The 15,667-nt window shown below is 43.1% G+C and overlaps 1 protein-coding gene across 3 annotated transcripts in view; it reads right to left on the reverse strand.

Moving 5' to 3' along the window:
• Window positions 1–3,188: 3,188 nt before the first annotated feature.
• The window catches only part of ZC3H12B (zinc finger CCCH-type containing 12B), a 93,730-nt gene continuing 81,251 nt past the window's right edge, over window positions 3,189–15,667 (reverse strand). For all 3 annotated transcript variants that reach the window (XM_028522573.2, XM_036017121.1, XM_036017122.1), the window contains 4 exons: window positions 12,965–13,104; window positions 10,998–11,232; window positions 10,029–10,135; window positions 3,189–8,859 (listed from right to left, as the gene is read on the reverse strand). In XM_028522573.2, the coding sequence (XP_028378374.1) occupies window positions 7,439–8,859; window positions 10,029–10,135; window positions 10,998–11,232; window positions 12,965–13,104 (1,903 nt within the window). In that variant the 3' untranslated portion in view covers window positions 3,189–7,438. The remainder of the gene's footprint in view (window positions 8,860–10,028; window positions 10,136–10,997; window positions 11,233–12,964; window positions 13,105–15,667) is intronic.

Genomic DNA, 15,667 nt, shown 5'->3' on the forward strand with positions numbered 1-15,667 from the left:
AATCTATGTCACATGTGGTCAAGAGATTTGCGAAAGTACTCTGGGAGATAGCTTGGTGCCTGCTCCGTGACAGGATGGGTGCTGCAAGCTCTTCTCCGTTCCCTTCCACTGCTTCTCCAGAGCAGCCTGCATTTTCTCTGTTGGCTCCTATATAGGATTCTTCAATTTCTTGCTAAGTTGGTTTTGCTGCTAAAAAGTTTGGAAATCCTAGTTTTAACCTAGCTCCCTCATTTTAGGCATTGAAATACTGAGGCCGATAAAAAGGGAAGGGATTAGCCCAAGGACACAGAACAAGTTAATAGCTTCATGTAGACCCACATGTCTTGCAAAATCAGCACCACCTGGGTACTTGGTAGAATTGCAAATATTTAACCGCATTCCTGACTTGAATCAGGTTGAGGGTGGGCAGCAAACTGTTTAACAAGCCCTTCAAGTGACTGATGGATGTCAGGTGACATCCACCAGCCAAGTTTGAGATGCACTGGCGTAGAGGAGAAAGCTACCCAGAGACCTACTCCCAGGAAGCTCCTGCACTGAACAAGAGCAACCTTGGGCAAATCATGGCAGTTTCTTCTTTTGTAGAAGAAGGATATTTGCTTCACAGGCTTGGAAGCATCAAACATAACATGTGAAAGTGCTCCGTAAAGCGTATTGTGCTTTGCGTGTATGAGTGATGTGGATTCCTGCCAGAGTTGGCCTTGCTCTCAGGATTCAGGTGTCCATAAACCTTGGACAAAGGGCTTTCCCTGGTCCTCAAACACTGAAAGATGAGGAGCACACTCTCTGTCCTCATTTGTACTCCAGGTCTAGGGACAGTAAGAGGCAAAGGCCACTGTTGGCTGGAAGCATCCTGAAACGGGATTTGTGGGGCCGGGTTCCTGGGGGGGCTGCTTCAGGTGGCGGGGGATGGCGGTTGGGATAAGGGAGGGGCTCAGGGGAGGACCGGAGAGGAAGCAGCCCCAGTCCAAATGCCTTTGGATCTTTTCCTTCTGACTGGAGATCAGAGACTGATTAGAAAAACTCTTTCAGCTGCACGCATTTAATTGGGAACAGGGTTGGGAGTCAAAGGCAGGGAGCATAGATGATATTATTATTCAACAACAGTAATTGAGTCACCCCTTCATTATTCCTGCCCCAAAGGAACTCCAGCTTTGTGGGGAAGTCTGCTGTGTGTAATTATAACAATGTGACAAGCACTTAAACAGAGGTATTGCTCATGATGCCTGCAACGCCCACTGGGTGGGGGGCGACTAACAATGTCTGGACAAGGAGGTGGGATGGCTCAATCGAGGAGGTGACCTTAGCAATGTGTCTTCAGAGTGAATACTTGTCACGACAAGGACTAGAAGGCAGGAAGGTAAAAGTCTGGAGGGGATAAGAAACAACAGAGCATGTTGGGGCACCTGCAAAGGGTCCAGGATGATTGGAACATGGCTCATGCAAAGGAAATACAGGTTCTGAGGCCAGAGAGGTAACGTAAGCTAGGGGGATATGGCTGGACGAGTTGAATTTCCACCCACGATTAGGGAGAGTCATTGAAAGTTGAATTGTCCCTCCTTGGAATTCTAACTCTTTTTATCACTTCCCCTACCCTCATGCTGCCCCTGCCCTCCTTTGTAAATGAATTAAATGTAGCAGGGCAGGGGTGTCAAACTCATTTTCACCAGGGGCCACATCAGCCTTGCCAGCTGCCTTCAAAGGGTTGAATATAACTTTAGGACTGTATACATGTAACTACTCCTGAACAGTTAAGCGAGAGGTTGGAGCTGTCGCCGGGTAGAAACAAGGTGCCAGGCAGATAAAACAGGATGGAGGGTTGGATTGGGCCATCGGGCCTTGTGTTTGCCACCTATGTATTAGGGTAACCTTTGTTAATAACATAAAGTTTCAGGTGTAGAAAATAACATTCTACAAGTTTCAGGTGTGGAATTCTATAGTAAGGAGAGTTTTTTTAGCTCATACCTAGAGTTTTATTTGTATTTTTTTAATTTAGTAATTATACTGTATTTTCCCATTACCATTTATCCCCCCTTATACTTCTCCGCTCCAAGGAAAGTCTTAATTTATTCATTCTCAAGTGTACTTCATTCCTTCACTACAGTGCCAGTTCCAGAAGACAGGAACTGTTCCCTCCTCATCAGTCTCTCCCTAGGCCCGTGTAGGCCAGGCCCCTATTTTGTACTCAGTAGGAACCTGACAGAAGTTTGCCTGAGAAATGTGTGGGAAGGCAGCACGTGGAAAGACAGAGAAGAAGAGGGTGGGAGAGACATGAGCACTCTTAGTCTGAAGACAGATGATGAAAAAAGAAAACGAGCCGCCCCTGGTGTGGCTCAGTGGCTTGAGTGCCGGCCTATGAACCAAAACGTCACTGGTTCGATTCCCAGTCAGGGCACATGCCTGGGTTGTGGGTGTGGTAACAGATCACTGTTTCTCTCCCTCTTTCTTCCTCCCTTCTCTAAAAATAAATAAATAAAATCTTAAAAAGATTCTGAGATTCACGAACAGCCCCCAAAAGGTTCCCAGGCTGGGCTCCCCCGCATCCACTGTGGCCACCTCTGCCTTTACAATGAGGCTGGCCTGGAACGACAGGGTGGGGCAAGTAGGAGCCTCCAGACAGGCCCGAGGGAAAAGCAGACTCGAGGACCTGGAGCAACGAGGCCAGGGTTTCTTTCCTTCCTGTCCATGCCGCTAACTCCCTGTTCAGCTTTGTATTCTCAGTTCCCACACCTATAACCTGATGGAGCTGATGCAGCTGAGTACTCCCTGAGTGACTTCTCTGCAAAGTTCAGGGTGTCAGGCTGCTTGTAGCTCTGATATTCTGGCTAAGACCCAGCTGACGCCTCTGTGAGTCTGAGGCTATCCAGGGGATAAACTATAGGTTCATAGAAATAAGCCTGAGATATGAGCTCTCCACCTGGTTCTGACCAGCGGATGCCTGGCCCTGAGCATCCCCGTGGGGAACATCAGTGGGCCAGCATTTAGAACCGTGTCAGTGTACAAAAACTGGAGTGCACATACCTACCATGATAAAATTCAGGTGAACTCATTTGGGGAGGTCCCCCTCCTATAGCTTATGTCCAGATGCAAGTCCCAAGTACAGAAATGTACTATTTTTCAGGAGCAAACTGGTGTCTGTGCGTAGGTGTGCAGTGGTGTTTGGGGATGTTGCTCTTAGGGAAGCAGAGGCATTTGTAGTTAGTAGACAAAGTTTATTCAGTAGATAAGTGTGATTACAATTCATTGTTGTAAATGATACAGCATTTCCATCGCTATTATAAGTGAAGCAAATTAAAACCTCATGAAGTAGTCAGAGCACATTCATGCTAGAAAGAACATATTGCAAAGCAGTACGCGTGCACTATAGGAGCAGACAAAGTTGGGGACGGAATATGTTTTCACTCACCTCTGGTTGGCATCGTATATTTTGTCATTGAGACTTACATTATGTTTGGGTCAAACAAAAAACCCAAAGAGGTTTTATAAGAGTTTACAACCATTAAACAGTATTGTTTAATCCCACAAGTAGATAAAGCAAACTACTATAGCTCCTTGATTCACAAACCAGGATTAAAAATAGTCAATCTGCCTATGTATATAGCTAGCTACAATGTGATAGATATTGAATATTGCGAGTCTTCAAAGGCATCGGCTACTGTAGGCCAGCAGGTTTTCCCAAAATATACTGGTTTGGTTTCCAATGAGGACTAACTGTATCGTGACTGTCCTTGAAGACTGTGCTCCTCGGTGTCAGGCCTGAGGAGAAGCAAAGGAGGACGAGGCAGAGACGGGATAGGGGGCGACCTGAGCAGGACTCTTTGGACAGCCTGACATGACTTTCCCTGTGCAGTTCCAGACCTGGTTCCCAGAGTAAAAGTAAGTGTATTAAAATCCTGGGCCCTCAAAATGGGCAATTGTACAGCATAGATAGAATGGTGCCTCGTGCCTCTCAGAATGAATTCTTTTATGCTAGAAGAAAACCCCGTGCTAGAGATTAATGGATATCCACGTTTGAATATTGTATAAAGATCATTTATTCTACAATAGAAAAAATGGGATTTAAAAGTATTCTCCCAGAAACTGGCAGAGACAGAGAGAGAGACAGAGAGAGAGAGACAGAGAGAGAGAGAGAGAGAGAGAATATATTACTTTGAAGAAAAGTTTCAGAGACCATTTCCATAAGGCATCTCTGTCATTCTCCCTTCCATACCTTGCACCTTAAGAGAGTGCAATGGCTATATGTTGCCTTTGAAAAGGCTCGCTGGATAGAGCATGCCACTGCAGAGTCACACTTCCTCAGGTCGAAATAAAACAACAACGGAATCACAAAATCTATAAAATCTAAGGTCTGAACCAGCAGAGACTTCCCATGAGTTCAGAAATTCAGTGAAAGAATTAAAGTCGCAAAGCACCTCTTGCAAAATATACTGCCACTTGGAAACCTGTCACGAAACACTGTGCAGTCCCCTGCTGAGTGCTTTGAGGTAAGTATCCGGGAGGACACCCACTTAGTCCCAGGAAGGAAGCTTGATTTCATTATCAAGGAAGCGAGGGGGTCCCCATGCTTCTTTGTATTTGCTGTTGTATAGTTACAGACAAAATGGAAAAGTCGAGAGCTGTGCAGACCTCAATATAAGGAAAATGTGTCTCTAAAAACTTCACTAAAAACCAAGCTGGGTTTATGCATTCATAAGTGTACAGCTCCATTTATAGATTCTTGCAGATGATTCACTAACACTGACACTTTTTATACAAAATCCCTTTTGCAAGGGCATATTCAATTGAATAGGCTAAAGAGAACTTATTGCAATATAATGCTTGAAACTGTATACACAATAGCTGTGCACATTGTAATAAAGAGGCCTTGAAAAACTGTCTTTGTCTATGAACTACTACCACCCTTTGGAAATTAAAGCTCTCTCACAACCCCTGGGCTACTTCCCTGTGGCACACAGTGCCACAGACATCATGGGGAAAGTCAGTACCAAACCTGGTTTAAGATGAGTTTTGTACATTTGTTACTTACTATACAGTCAGGAAAAAAAGGAGATACAATTTGTATCAACAGAAGGTCATTTCTGGTTATTTGAGGCATTGCTCCCAGCAGCTTTGGTTCATACACATTTTATGAGAAGAGAATGACAGTTGTTCTTTAGGAAATAAGAACTACATATTCTGCCTTAAAAAAGATGTCCTGCATTGGGAGGAGCATACGATTTTGTGAGCACTAAACATGAACGTGTTCAAGATGAACTGCGGCTGACAAGATTAACCTTGTGCTTCCCGGTAAATTGTGCAGGTAGCGGAGACTGTGATGTCGTTGATGATTTGGGGAGGAAGGGGAACTAAGTGGCACAGAGTCAGCAGAGTTCCCTCAGATTGTCAAATACCCTGATTTACACAATAGGACAGACTTAGAAGATCCAAGAAGTTGAAACAATGAAATGGGAACTTGAGTGGGAACTGCTACTGTCTATGGACCTACATGACATGAAAATACGTTTACACCTCAGTAAAAATGCCGGGGCATGGGAAGATCAGAGGGTAGGACATGAGCGTGAAGCTGTGGCGGACGCAAGAGAAATGTTGGGTGAGGTGCAGTTTTGATCAGGACAGAGACAGAAAGCCAGAAAGCAACATGCAAGCCATGATCAAACTACCAGAAACAACCCTGACTACAGCCTCACATTCGGAGTGTTTCAGAGTAAGAAACATTTATAGGCAGTGTCACACCTTCTCATGAAGAAACGAAAGGCCAAGGCCGGGCCTTCTCAACTTTCATGAAAAAACGATCATAGAAATTAGCAAATGCCAGCTCAGTACATAGTGAGCTGGTCATGGTTCAAAATGCTGAAATATACAATGGATTCAAAAAGGGGGTTCATTTAGTGCAGCTTTAATAAAAAAACAAAAAATGCCTTTTCTAGAGGCGTTTAATTACAAAGGTTCCCACCCTGAGCAAGTTACTGGTTGTGCAAATGATGCCATTCAACCCCAAGTCCTGCCATCTTTAGTAATGCATTTAAGAATTATCTAAGGGCAAGTCCACGCTCTTGGAGTGTGTATTTGAAGTGCATAACTAAGCCAGCTATTGGAAAAGATGTAGTGTCTCCTTGTGGGAGCTACATTTTCCTATCTAGAAAAATCCCCTGGTTTTGTTTCCTAAGGAAATTTTGCTCCACCGCTAATTGACTTCATTGCCCAGAGACTGGCCAGCAGGAGAGAGAGGATTGCATGGCTGTGCACTGTCCTCCATGACATTTCATCCTGTGATGTTGAATACTGCATAGATCAGAAGTCCAAAGCTCATCCGTGAGGCCCTCCTTGAGTGCAGCTTTGGTGTTCGCCGTGGAATGCCGCGTGAGTTTGGCCGTCTCTCTGGTAGTGAATTCCTCGGTGCCGGTCAAACTCTTCCATGCCTGTGTAGCACACATCTACAATGCTTGGGAGTTGCACTTATTATCCATCAGCGACTCTGCAGGAAAAGGCTGCAATCTGATCCATAATTGGTTGAGGTGAAGAGGCTTAAAAGCTAAGAACTGTCAATAAATGTTGACAAGTAGAAAAGTGCAAAGGAAATAGAGCTAGTTTGCTCTGGTGTTTAAGAAAGCGATGCTCAAATACTGGTATGTGATTTCACTTTCAAAACTAGTGGAAACTAGGAAATGTGGCATAAAATCATCAAGTCAGATTTGTGATCTATTTAGCTGTAGACTAAGGTCTGTATAGAGCCTATCTTATCATCATCACTGTGTAAAAAGTTATACAGAGGGTACACGCACATCTCAAGCTAAATACATACACTCATACATGCGGTCTAATTCCTAGCAATAGATTTGAAATATAACTCTAGAAACTTCACTATGACCCTATAGCTTGGTTAGTAAAGATAGTAAATAAACGGTTAGATATCCATGCAATAAAATATGCATTTGCTTTGAAATACCTTTAACTATTCCCATTAAAAATTCTAAAAGATTAATTCTACCTATTACCTGATCCCAAGGTTCTCTAAATTAGATATATGATCAACACTCTGTAATATAAAACATGTAATTATGACAAGGTTTAGAATGGAATCCCTTGGGGTTGTTTGCATTTAGCTCCCCACCAGGGTTTTGTCCTTCATGATCTGCCTGGCGCAGTGCAGAAGGGCATGAGCCTTGGAGTCACAGGACTTGGGTTGAGTCCTGACTTGGTCCTGATTTGCTAGCAGTACGACCTTGGCAAATCGCTTAATCTCACTGAGCTTCAGTTTCCTTGTCTCGAAAACAAGGTATTAGTACAACTTACCTCACAGGGTTGTTATGTGCTTCAAAGACATAAACATTCTATAACTCATAAAGAACAACACACAATGGTTAGTTACTGTTATGACAGTATTAGTGCACTACTAGCATTAGTATTCATATTTGTATAAAGGAACAGGTCTTATGTCACATCAACGTGCAGCCCTAAGCTTAGAAACAATCAAGGCTGCCAGCTGCTGCGCATCCGCTGTGTGGGGATTCTTCTCCATCACTGAGAGCACGATGTTGGAAGGGAAAATATTGCAGAGGTTCTTGTAGGTCTGATACTGGTGTTCTGGGATCATATGCTCCCTGGAATCATTGCACATTCCAACCCAAGGATTCCTCCAAAGCTGCTCCATCTTTTCAGGCACGCTGCGTACCATGACTGGCTCATAGCACGGTTGCATGAGGCTGTTGCTCAGAGGATAGGAGTGGTAGCCATAGGAATCGGCTGCACAAGGCAGCGGATCCCAGCTGGCGTGTTGTTCCCGGCACAGGGGAGGTCGTCTTTGCCTCATGGGGTTGCTCTCATAGAGGCGGGAGTCGGAAATGCTGTCCATCCGAGTCATCACCAGAGCACGTCCTGACTGGGGGGTTGCCCCAGGATGGATATTGGGAGGCATGGGGTAGTCTCCAGGACAGCTGGAGCGCGCTCCAGCTGCTGGGTGCTGGGCATGCAGCACTAAGTGGGGGACTGACTGCTTGTGGGAGGCTTGCTTAGAATCCTCTGGGCCATAGCTCTGTACTCGTGTTAAGGCTTCATGGTAACCATGGGGAAAAGGCTGAAGGCGGTTTTGAGATGCTGAGCGATGCAGCTTCAAACTGCCTTCAGGATGGGCATCAGCTACAGCCAAGTACAGGTTGTTGTAAGAGGAATAGTTGTCGTTCCTGGTATGGCTCATGTGGCTGTCAGGACAGAGGCTGGGACTCCTGGCATACATCCCCCGGTCTGCCTCAGCCATGTAGTACTCTCGGTTATGCATGCTATTGATGTTCATTTTGGAGAAGTCGCCTAACATTGAATAGTAGCCGTGGTCCCCCAAGGACTCAAACTTTGGGTATTGCTCAGCATAGCTAATGGGGGTCCCGTGACTGTTGGTAACCAGGATGGGAGGGTACTGCATGCTGGCCATGTGCTCCAATGAGGATTTCTGGTGGGGGAAATGAGAGGATCCTGGCACTGGGCTGCTGGCTGAACGGGTGTTGAGTGCACCCACTGCATGGCTTTTGGGAGGTGGAATCGTGGGGACACTGAGGGCAGTCACAAGTGAGGGGACAGAGCTGGCCTCAGGCTTACGGGAAATGGACACCCATTCCTCAGGCTCCACAGCCACGGACCGGATACTGGGATCGGATTGGCGCTTTGGGGCCACACGCTTGACTTCTGAGGTTATCTCACCTTTGGCATTTGACAGCCCCGCGCCACACTTGGCCAGGGTACCTTCGCTCATGGTTTTCACTGTGGACAGTTTGGCACTGATGCGGAGCTCGTCAGCCACTGAACGCTGGGGCTGGTTGGCCCGCTCTGGATGGTAGTATTTGCACTTGTGGCCGTACGTGCATTTTTTACCTGAAACAATAATGCCTTGGGGTGAGACCTCGCTTATAGCAGTGCAACTCTGTTTGCTAGAAACTGTCGTAACAATCTGGTCACTCACATTAGAGTTCTACTGTTTGTGGTTAAAGCCAAAAAGTAACTTTCCATAAAGATGGGAGTCACACAACAGCAAGGAAGCCATCACGCACTGTGAGGGGAGAGAGAAGAAGGAAGCCGGGGAGGAAATTGCAGTGTGAAAGCTAGGAGCTAAGCAGTTGAAGAGCCTTCATGTGCCTGTAATTCACAACTTTGCCTGGCTGTAACCTGCGCGCTGGGGTGGCGGAGAGCAGCAGCGGGCAGCACAGTCCAATGCAAAGAGCCCAGGCTTGGAGGCCAGGCAGACCTAGGTTTCAATTCCAGCTCTGTCACTCACTAGCCGTGTGACCCTGGAAAGTGACTTGACTTGTTGAACCTCATTTTCCTCTTCTTTAAACAAGGTTTGCAATTATGCCTGTATTATAGGGCCTTCGTGAAGATGAAATGAAGATGATGAACATGAAAATACTCTATGATTTCAATAAATGTTCAGGGAGAGCAAAAACTAACACATCCCAGAAACAAATGGCCCCAAAAGAGTGAACATTCAAACTTGCCTCAGACCAGGCAGCCTACATCGCAGTACTGGGCTTGCAAACTTTGTAACAGAGGGACTTGGGTAAGACCATGAAAGTACTCTACAAAACTGCATTTTTTGAAAGTAAATGAAAAGAAAGTTTAGAAGCAAACTGGAAAGTACAGATCCAAAGAAAAGGGTATTTGTTAGTTGATGGGGGTGCAATCATGTGCCTGACAGACATGTGTCTCTTGGGGCCAAACCCAATTTGGCATTGCACTTTCTGCTTCTGCAAGCCCTGCAGGGTTCTCAGCTTCACCAGGGGCAGGGACACAGGCAGCTAGAATGCGTGCATCGTTTTAACAAGTGACAAGTAATCTTCTCTTCAATTCTAGTTACCTTTTTCTCATGAGGTTTCTAGGATGTTTTCTTAAATGCCTGCATGCAACTACATGAAGACACACGCTTTAACCACAGAGAGTGGGAAAGCCAGAATTCTCCACTAGAAAGGGAAACCTTGAAGAGAAAAGCATTCAGAGTCCTTATGTTTCCCTTAGTATAGAACTCAGTTTTGTACATAGGTACTCACCATAGGGACATGGCTGCTTCTTGTGCTCGGGAACAACAGGTCTCTTTCTTAAGAAATTTTCAAGGCTTGGCCCATGGCGTCCTAAAGGATCATCTGGAGGCATAAATCTGAAAGCAAGCAAGCAAGAGGTAAATGTCTTCCCTTCTGTTCCCACTACCCCTTATCAGAAGTTCACACCTTTGCCTTGGCTGCTGTGGCTCAATGGATTGAACATCAGCCTGAGAACCAAAGGGTCGCTTGTTTGATTCCCAGGGCACACACCTGGGTTTTGGGCCAGGTCCCCAGTAGGGGGCGCATGAGAGACAACCACACAATGATCTTTCTGTCCCTCTCTCTCTCCCTCCCTTCCCCTGTATAAAAATAACTTAATTAAATCTTTTAAAAAAAGAAGTTCAGACCTTCATTACCTCTCGCCTATACTGTTTTCACAGCCTTATCATTGCCTTTCCTGCCTCTAGTCTATCTTTTGCTAAGGCAGCAGTTTTTCTCTGTATTACCACTCAATCACAAAAAAAAGGAGGTTTTTTCTTTCCTGTGCATAATCCTTTCATGGACTATATGAAATCCAGCCATACTGGCATGCTCGCTGGCTTCCCAACATGCAACTCACTTTCACACCTTTATAGCTTTATTCACGATGTTCCCTTTGCCTGTAATGCCCAGCTGCCCCCTTTCCTCTATCTGTCAACTCCATCTCGAATGTCATCTCCTCTGCGAGGCCTGTTCCTACCATTTCACACAGACGAAGCAGTTTTAAAATTGTAACCATAGCAATTATCGCAACATATTATGGTTGTCTCTTCCAAAGGGAAACTCTTGTTTCTGATCCAGCATTTTATCCCCATGGCAGCCAGCACAATGCATGGTACCCAGTAAGCATTCAGCAAATGCTTATTGCCATGAAGTAAAATCTCTTCCTAGGAGTAACTTGGATTTAGGCTATTTAGAGTCTACTGGAAAGAAACATACTTGTCATTCACGAAAGAATACATCAGCAATCGCTCTTCGATAAACTTCTTCCATTCTGGTTTTTCGACTTGAAGGTCTCGATAGTTATCATTGGATACAATGATGCCGTCGGAGTCGAAAGCCAACTTGACTATGAAGCGGTCATCGTAGCAGACAACTCTCCTGCCTTGGACCCTTCGGGATGGTGTGAAGACAAGAATCTTTTCCTTCTCCAGTTTTCGTAGGACATCTTGATCTGTCAAAATACAGATTATATGCTCCAGAGTACAATTTATCTTTGGAAATTAACACTATCCCCATGTTATGAGTACGTAAATTGGTACTAGATGAATACATTATTTTCCCATAGGGAAAGGTAGCTTCAGTTTTCTTTTTGATAACATGAGAGAGCTGGATTCAATGATAACTAAGTTTTAAAGCTACCATGAAGCGTAAGAAATAACACTGATATTCTAGAATTCTTCATGCTTATTTTCCTCTTTGCCTAAAGCACCAGCTTTTGCTTGCTGAAGAAAATAGGGCAATGTGCTGAAGGTGTGGCTGTCACAAGGAGAGTAAAGCATCATTCCTAGGGACTTAAAGGGGTTTTTTTGTTGTTGTTTGTTTGTTTGTCTGTTTGTTTTTACATTCTGCCTAGAGCACAGGTGGCAAACACAAGGCCTGCAGGCCAAGTCTGCCCCGGCACCTTGTTTCTACCCGGCTGCTGCCGAGCTCTCGCTTAACCATTAAAGAGTAGTTATATTCATACAGTCCTAAAGTTACATTTGTCTCTTTGAAGGCAGCTGTGAGGCTGATGTGGCTCCTGGTGAAAATGAGTTTGACACCCCTGGCCTAGAGGAAAGCCACAGCTAAGGGAAAACATCAAGCTAGACCCTGTCAGTCCTAACCCTCTTTCCTTTCAGCCTCTTAATTGCTGAGGACACAAAGGCTGTGCCCAAGCAGGGCCAGGATCCGCTCTCAGGCTGCTGCTCCATGACACAGCTCCAACAGCCATGCACTGGACTTGCTCATTTGCCACATCAGGCAACGGCTGATACTCAGAGGACTGGGGTCTATATGTTCTCAAATGTTGAAAAGAGCTAGCTTCAGCCCTGGCTGGTGTGGCTCAGTGGATTGCACACCAGCCTGAGAACCAAAGGGTCGCCAGTTCGATTCCCAGTCAGGGCACATGTCTGGGTTGCAGGGGTGCTTGAGAAACAAGCACACATTGATGTTTCCCTCCCTCTCTTTCTCTCTCCCTTCCTCTCTCTCTAAAACTAAATAAATAAAATATTTTAAAAAATAGAGCTAGCTTCACATACTGTTGTTAGTCAGTGCAGTGATCCTACTGCTGTTAGGGCTGCATTTGATTTTTGTGGACCTTAGGCACTTTTGCCTTCATGGGCCCCTTCTTCCACAAAGAAATATTAAAAATTATACTTTAAAACTGCATTAGTATAGAGACAAATAATCTAGTCAGAGACATTATTACACATTCATTGTTATTACATTCAATTTCTCCTCCTGGAATTCCTATGTCTCATGGATAAACTGGCTCTAATATGGGACTTTCCTCTGTATTCTATTCCCTAATTTGCAAAGCCCACAGTCACTTTTCTGGTACAGAATGACATTTGTTGTCTACCACAGCTTCTTCAGTCTTTTGGAAAATAGTCATGTTCATCACCAGATTCGTTCCCCTTTAGTCTGAAGTCTGTGGTAAAACAGAAAAGCACGCTTTTTGCAACCGTGTGCTTTCTTTTTTGCTGAATTGAAGTTGTCTCTATTGAACTGTCGTATGCCACAACAGAATGACAGTTTTAACTGGAAAAGTATGCTTAAAATACACTTAATAAAATACATTTTAAGTATACTTAAGAAACTTAGAAAAATAATTATCTAAATTGGGACTATCAACCTCTCCCCAAACTATCTTGCTAGCTCTGCTTCTGGATGAGAAACAAAAAAAGTCTTATGTAAAATCGTACCTGTAATGGGCGTATCAGGTCGAGATTGCTCCTTTCTCCATGCAGGCACAAATACGGTAATATCTTTATGGCCTTTATCGAGAAACCAGTCCACAGCAAGCTGTATTCCTCTGCAGGAGAACTCTTCCTTATTCCCATGGCTTTCAAAAAAACAAAGAATGAGAGGAGAGGACTGATAAGAGGTAGCAAAGAAATACTCTAAACAGAGCCCTGGCTGGCGTAGCTCAGTGGGTTGAGTGTGGGCTGTGAACCAAAGCGTCGCAGGTTCGAATCCCAGTCAGGGTACATGCCTGGGTTACAGGTCTTAGCCCCAGCAACTGCACATTGATGTTTCTCTCTCTCTCTCTTTCTCCCTCCCTTCCCTCTCTAAAAATAAATAAATAAAGTCTTCAAAAATATATTTTTAAAAAAGAAAAGTGAGAAAAATATTATTTTAAAAAAAGAAATACTCTAAACAGGCTTTTTCTTAGTAGCAAGACATTAGCAGATGTTTTCTTTCTTGATAATGCCAAAAATGTAAATATTTTTAAAAGAGCAAATCAAATGCTCTTTTATTCAATCATTACAAATATTGCCATTATTATTATACCTTCATTCAAGGTCACAGATGATTGAAAACAACTCCTAGTTTATAGTGATAGGTTATTTCCTATCACTACTTCTATTTTCTCTCTTTCGGTTTCTACCATCACTTTCTTTTCAGAGACTCAGATAGTTTCAACAGATAAGAAAGAAGAGATGTCACCGGAGGTTTAAATAAAGTTTATATGAAGGATTAGTTACATCTGAGTCTTAAGTACATATATTAAGTTTAAAAAAGAACAATGACAGCAAAGAAGACACACACATAAAAACTGACTGAAAATAGTTATCACATTTAATATAATATAATACACCAACTAAAATCACCCTGTTGAAATTTTAAGATATCAGAAATGTTTATAATACTAAAAGAGAAAAGAAAGGGTACATGCTAGTATATATAATATAATCTCAATTTTGTAGAAAACACTCTATGTATAAGCCCATTAAATACTAGAAAAGAGACACATCAAAATATTAATAAAAATTGTGATTCTGTGTGAGAGGGTTATAAGTGATTTATTTTCTTTCTTTAATTCCAAAATTCCTTAAAAAATTAAGTATTCCTTTTATAATTAGGACATGATGTACAAAGAGAAGACATTCTATCATGATTATTTGTAGAATAAACACTGTAAAAACTTAATTCATTTGACTGGAAATTGGAAGAAGGAAGATTGGCAGATGAATTGGGAAAAGATATTTATTGTCATCAGTCAAAAAGCTCACAAATGCTGTGCTAGTTTGACTGTGAAAATCTGATCACTTAGTATCAAATCTGGTGCTCTGACATATTACATAAGCCACACTAAGTCATGGTAAATTGAAACAGCTTGGATGGTAAAACAAATTGGCTTACATGTAGCGATTCCACTGCAATTGCTGGATATTACCTGTCACACAAGACTGACTGGAAGGAAAGACAATATGAAGGAGGCTCTCTCTTTAGATTCCTCACTTTCTCACTGATAATCACTCCACTACAAGAGAAATTAGCTCCAGTTATACTGTTCCCTTTGGGTAAATTCATACCTAATCTCAGAGGCCCCATTAATACATGTACTGCAAGCCTTCCCACAGTCTTATCACTCTTGAGGTGCACGACAAAAATTTAGTAAATGCCCTTGTTAACATTTCCAAACATGTTCAGCATGTTTAAAGGTCTCCAGTGTGTACCATAAAGCAATTATACCACTCTACTAAAAGTCGAAGCACTTAAGAAAAAAGAAATGAAAGTGTATTTAACTGCCAACAGACTACAAGGTAGACTTAGAGACAGCTACCACTGACTGCTTCTGAAAAGGTGAACTGTGGGTAAATAGGACAGGTCCGTGGTTCTTAAAGGGTTCGTATGGGATTAACCCAGCATGAAGCTGGCTTTTCAGGGAAGATGTCCAGCTGTACCTTTTCCCCCCACACCTATAATACTGGTAATTATAAGAATAACCTGAACTCTGGAAATCATCAGAATTTCTATTAGAGAAGAAGTTTGGAGAAATAGGATGGGATTTCATTTCACTGGGCTCCATGGTACTATAAAGTGTGTTGTTTCAAAAACAGTCTAAAACTAGAAACAAATACAAGAGGAACATTTGCTGTTGGATACATCAACTTTATATTTTATACTACCAAATTGTTTCTTTAAAATTAGTTCTCATCATTATAAAGGTAATATATACTTATGGTAGAAAATGAGGAAAATGCATAACTTTTTTTTTTTTTTAAATCCCTGCAGAATCTGTTTTACAACTACCCAGGGACAAGCACTTTTCAGTATTTTGATGCATCTGTATTCTGACATCAATTTCTTAGCATACCAGGAATTATCATGTTAAGGAAAATGTAAAATACCTATAGCATTCCATTATATTCCATTAATATTCCATAATATATTAAAACCATGCTATGGGAGCATTTCATGAAGTACATCAAATGCCCAAGAGGAATCAGAATTCACTTTCAGCCCTGGCTGGTGTGGCTCAGTGGATTGAGCACCAGCCTGAGAAGCAAAAGGTCACTTGTTTGATTCCCAGTCAGGACACATGTCTGGGCTGTGGGCCAGGTCCCCAGTATGGGGTGTGCAAGACGCAACCACACATTGATGCTTCTCTCCCTCTTTCT

Source organism: Phyllostomus discolor, chromosome X (assembly GCF_004126475.2).
Source record: "Phyllostomus discolor isolate MPI-MPIP mPhyDis1 chromosome X, mPhyDis1.pri.v3, whole genome shotgun sequence".
NCBI classification, from domain to species: domain Eukaryota; kingdom Metazoa; phylum Chordata; class Mammalia; order Chiroptera; family Phyllostomidae; genus Phyllostomus; species Phyllostomus discolor.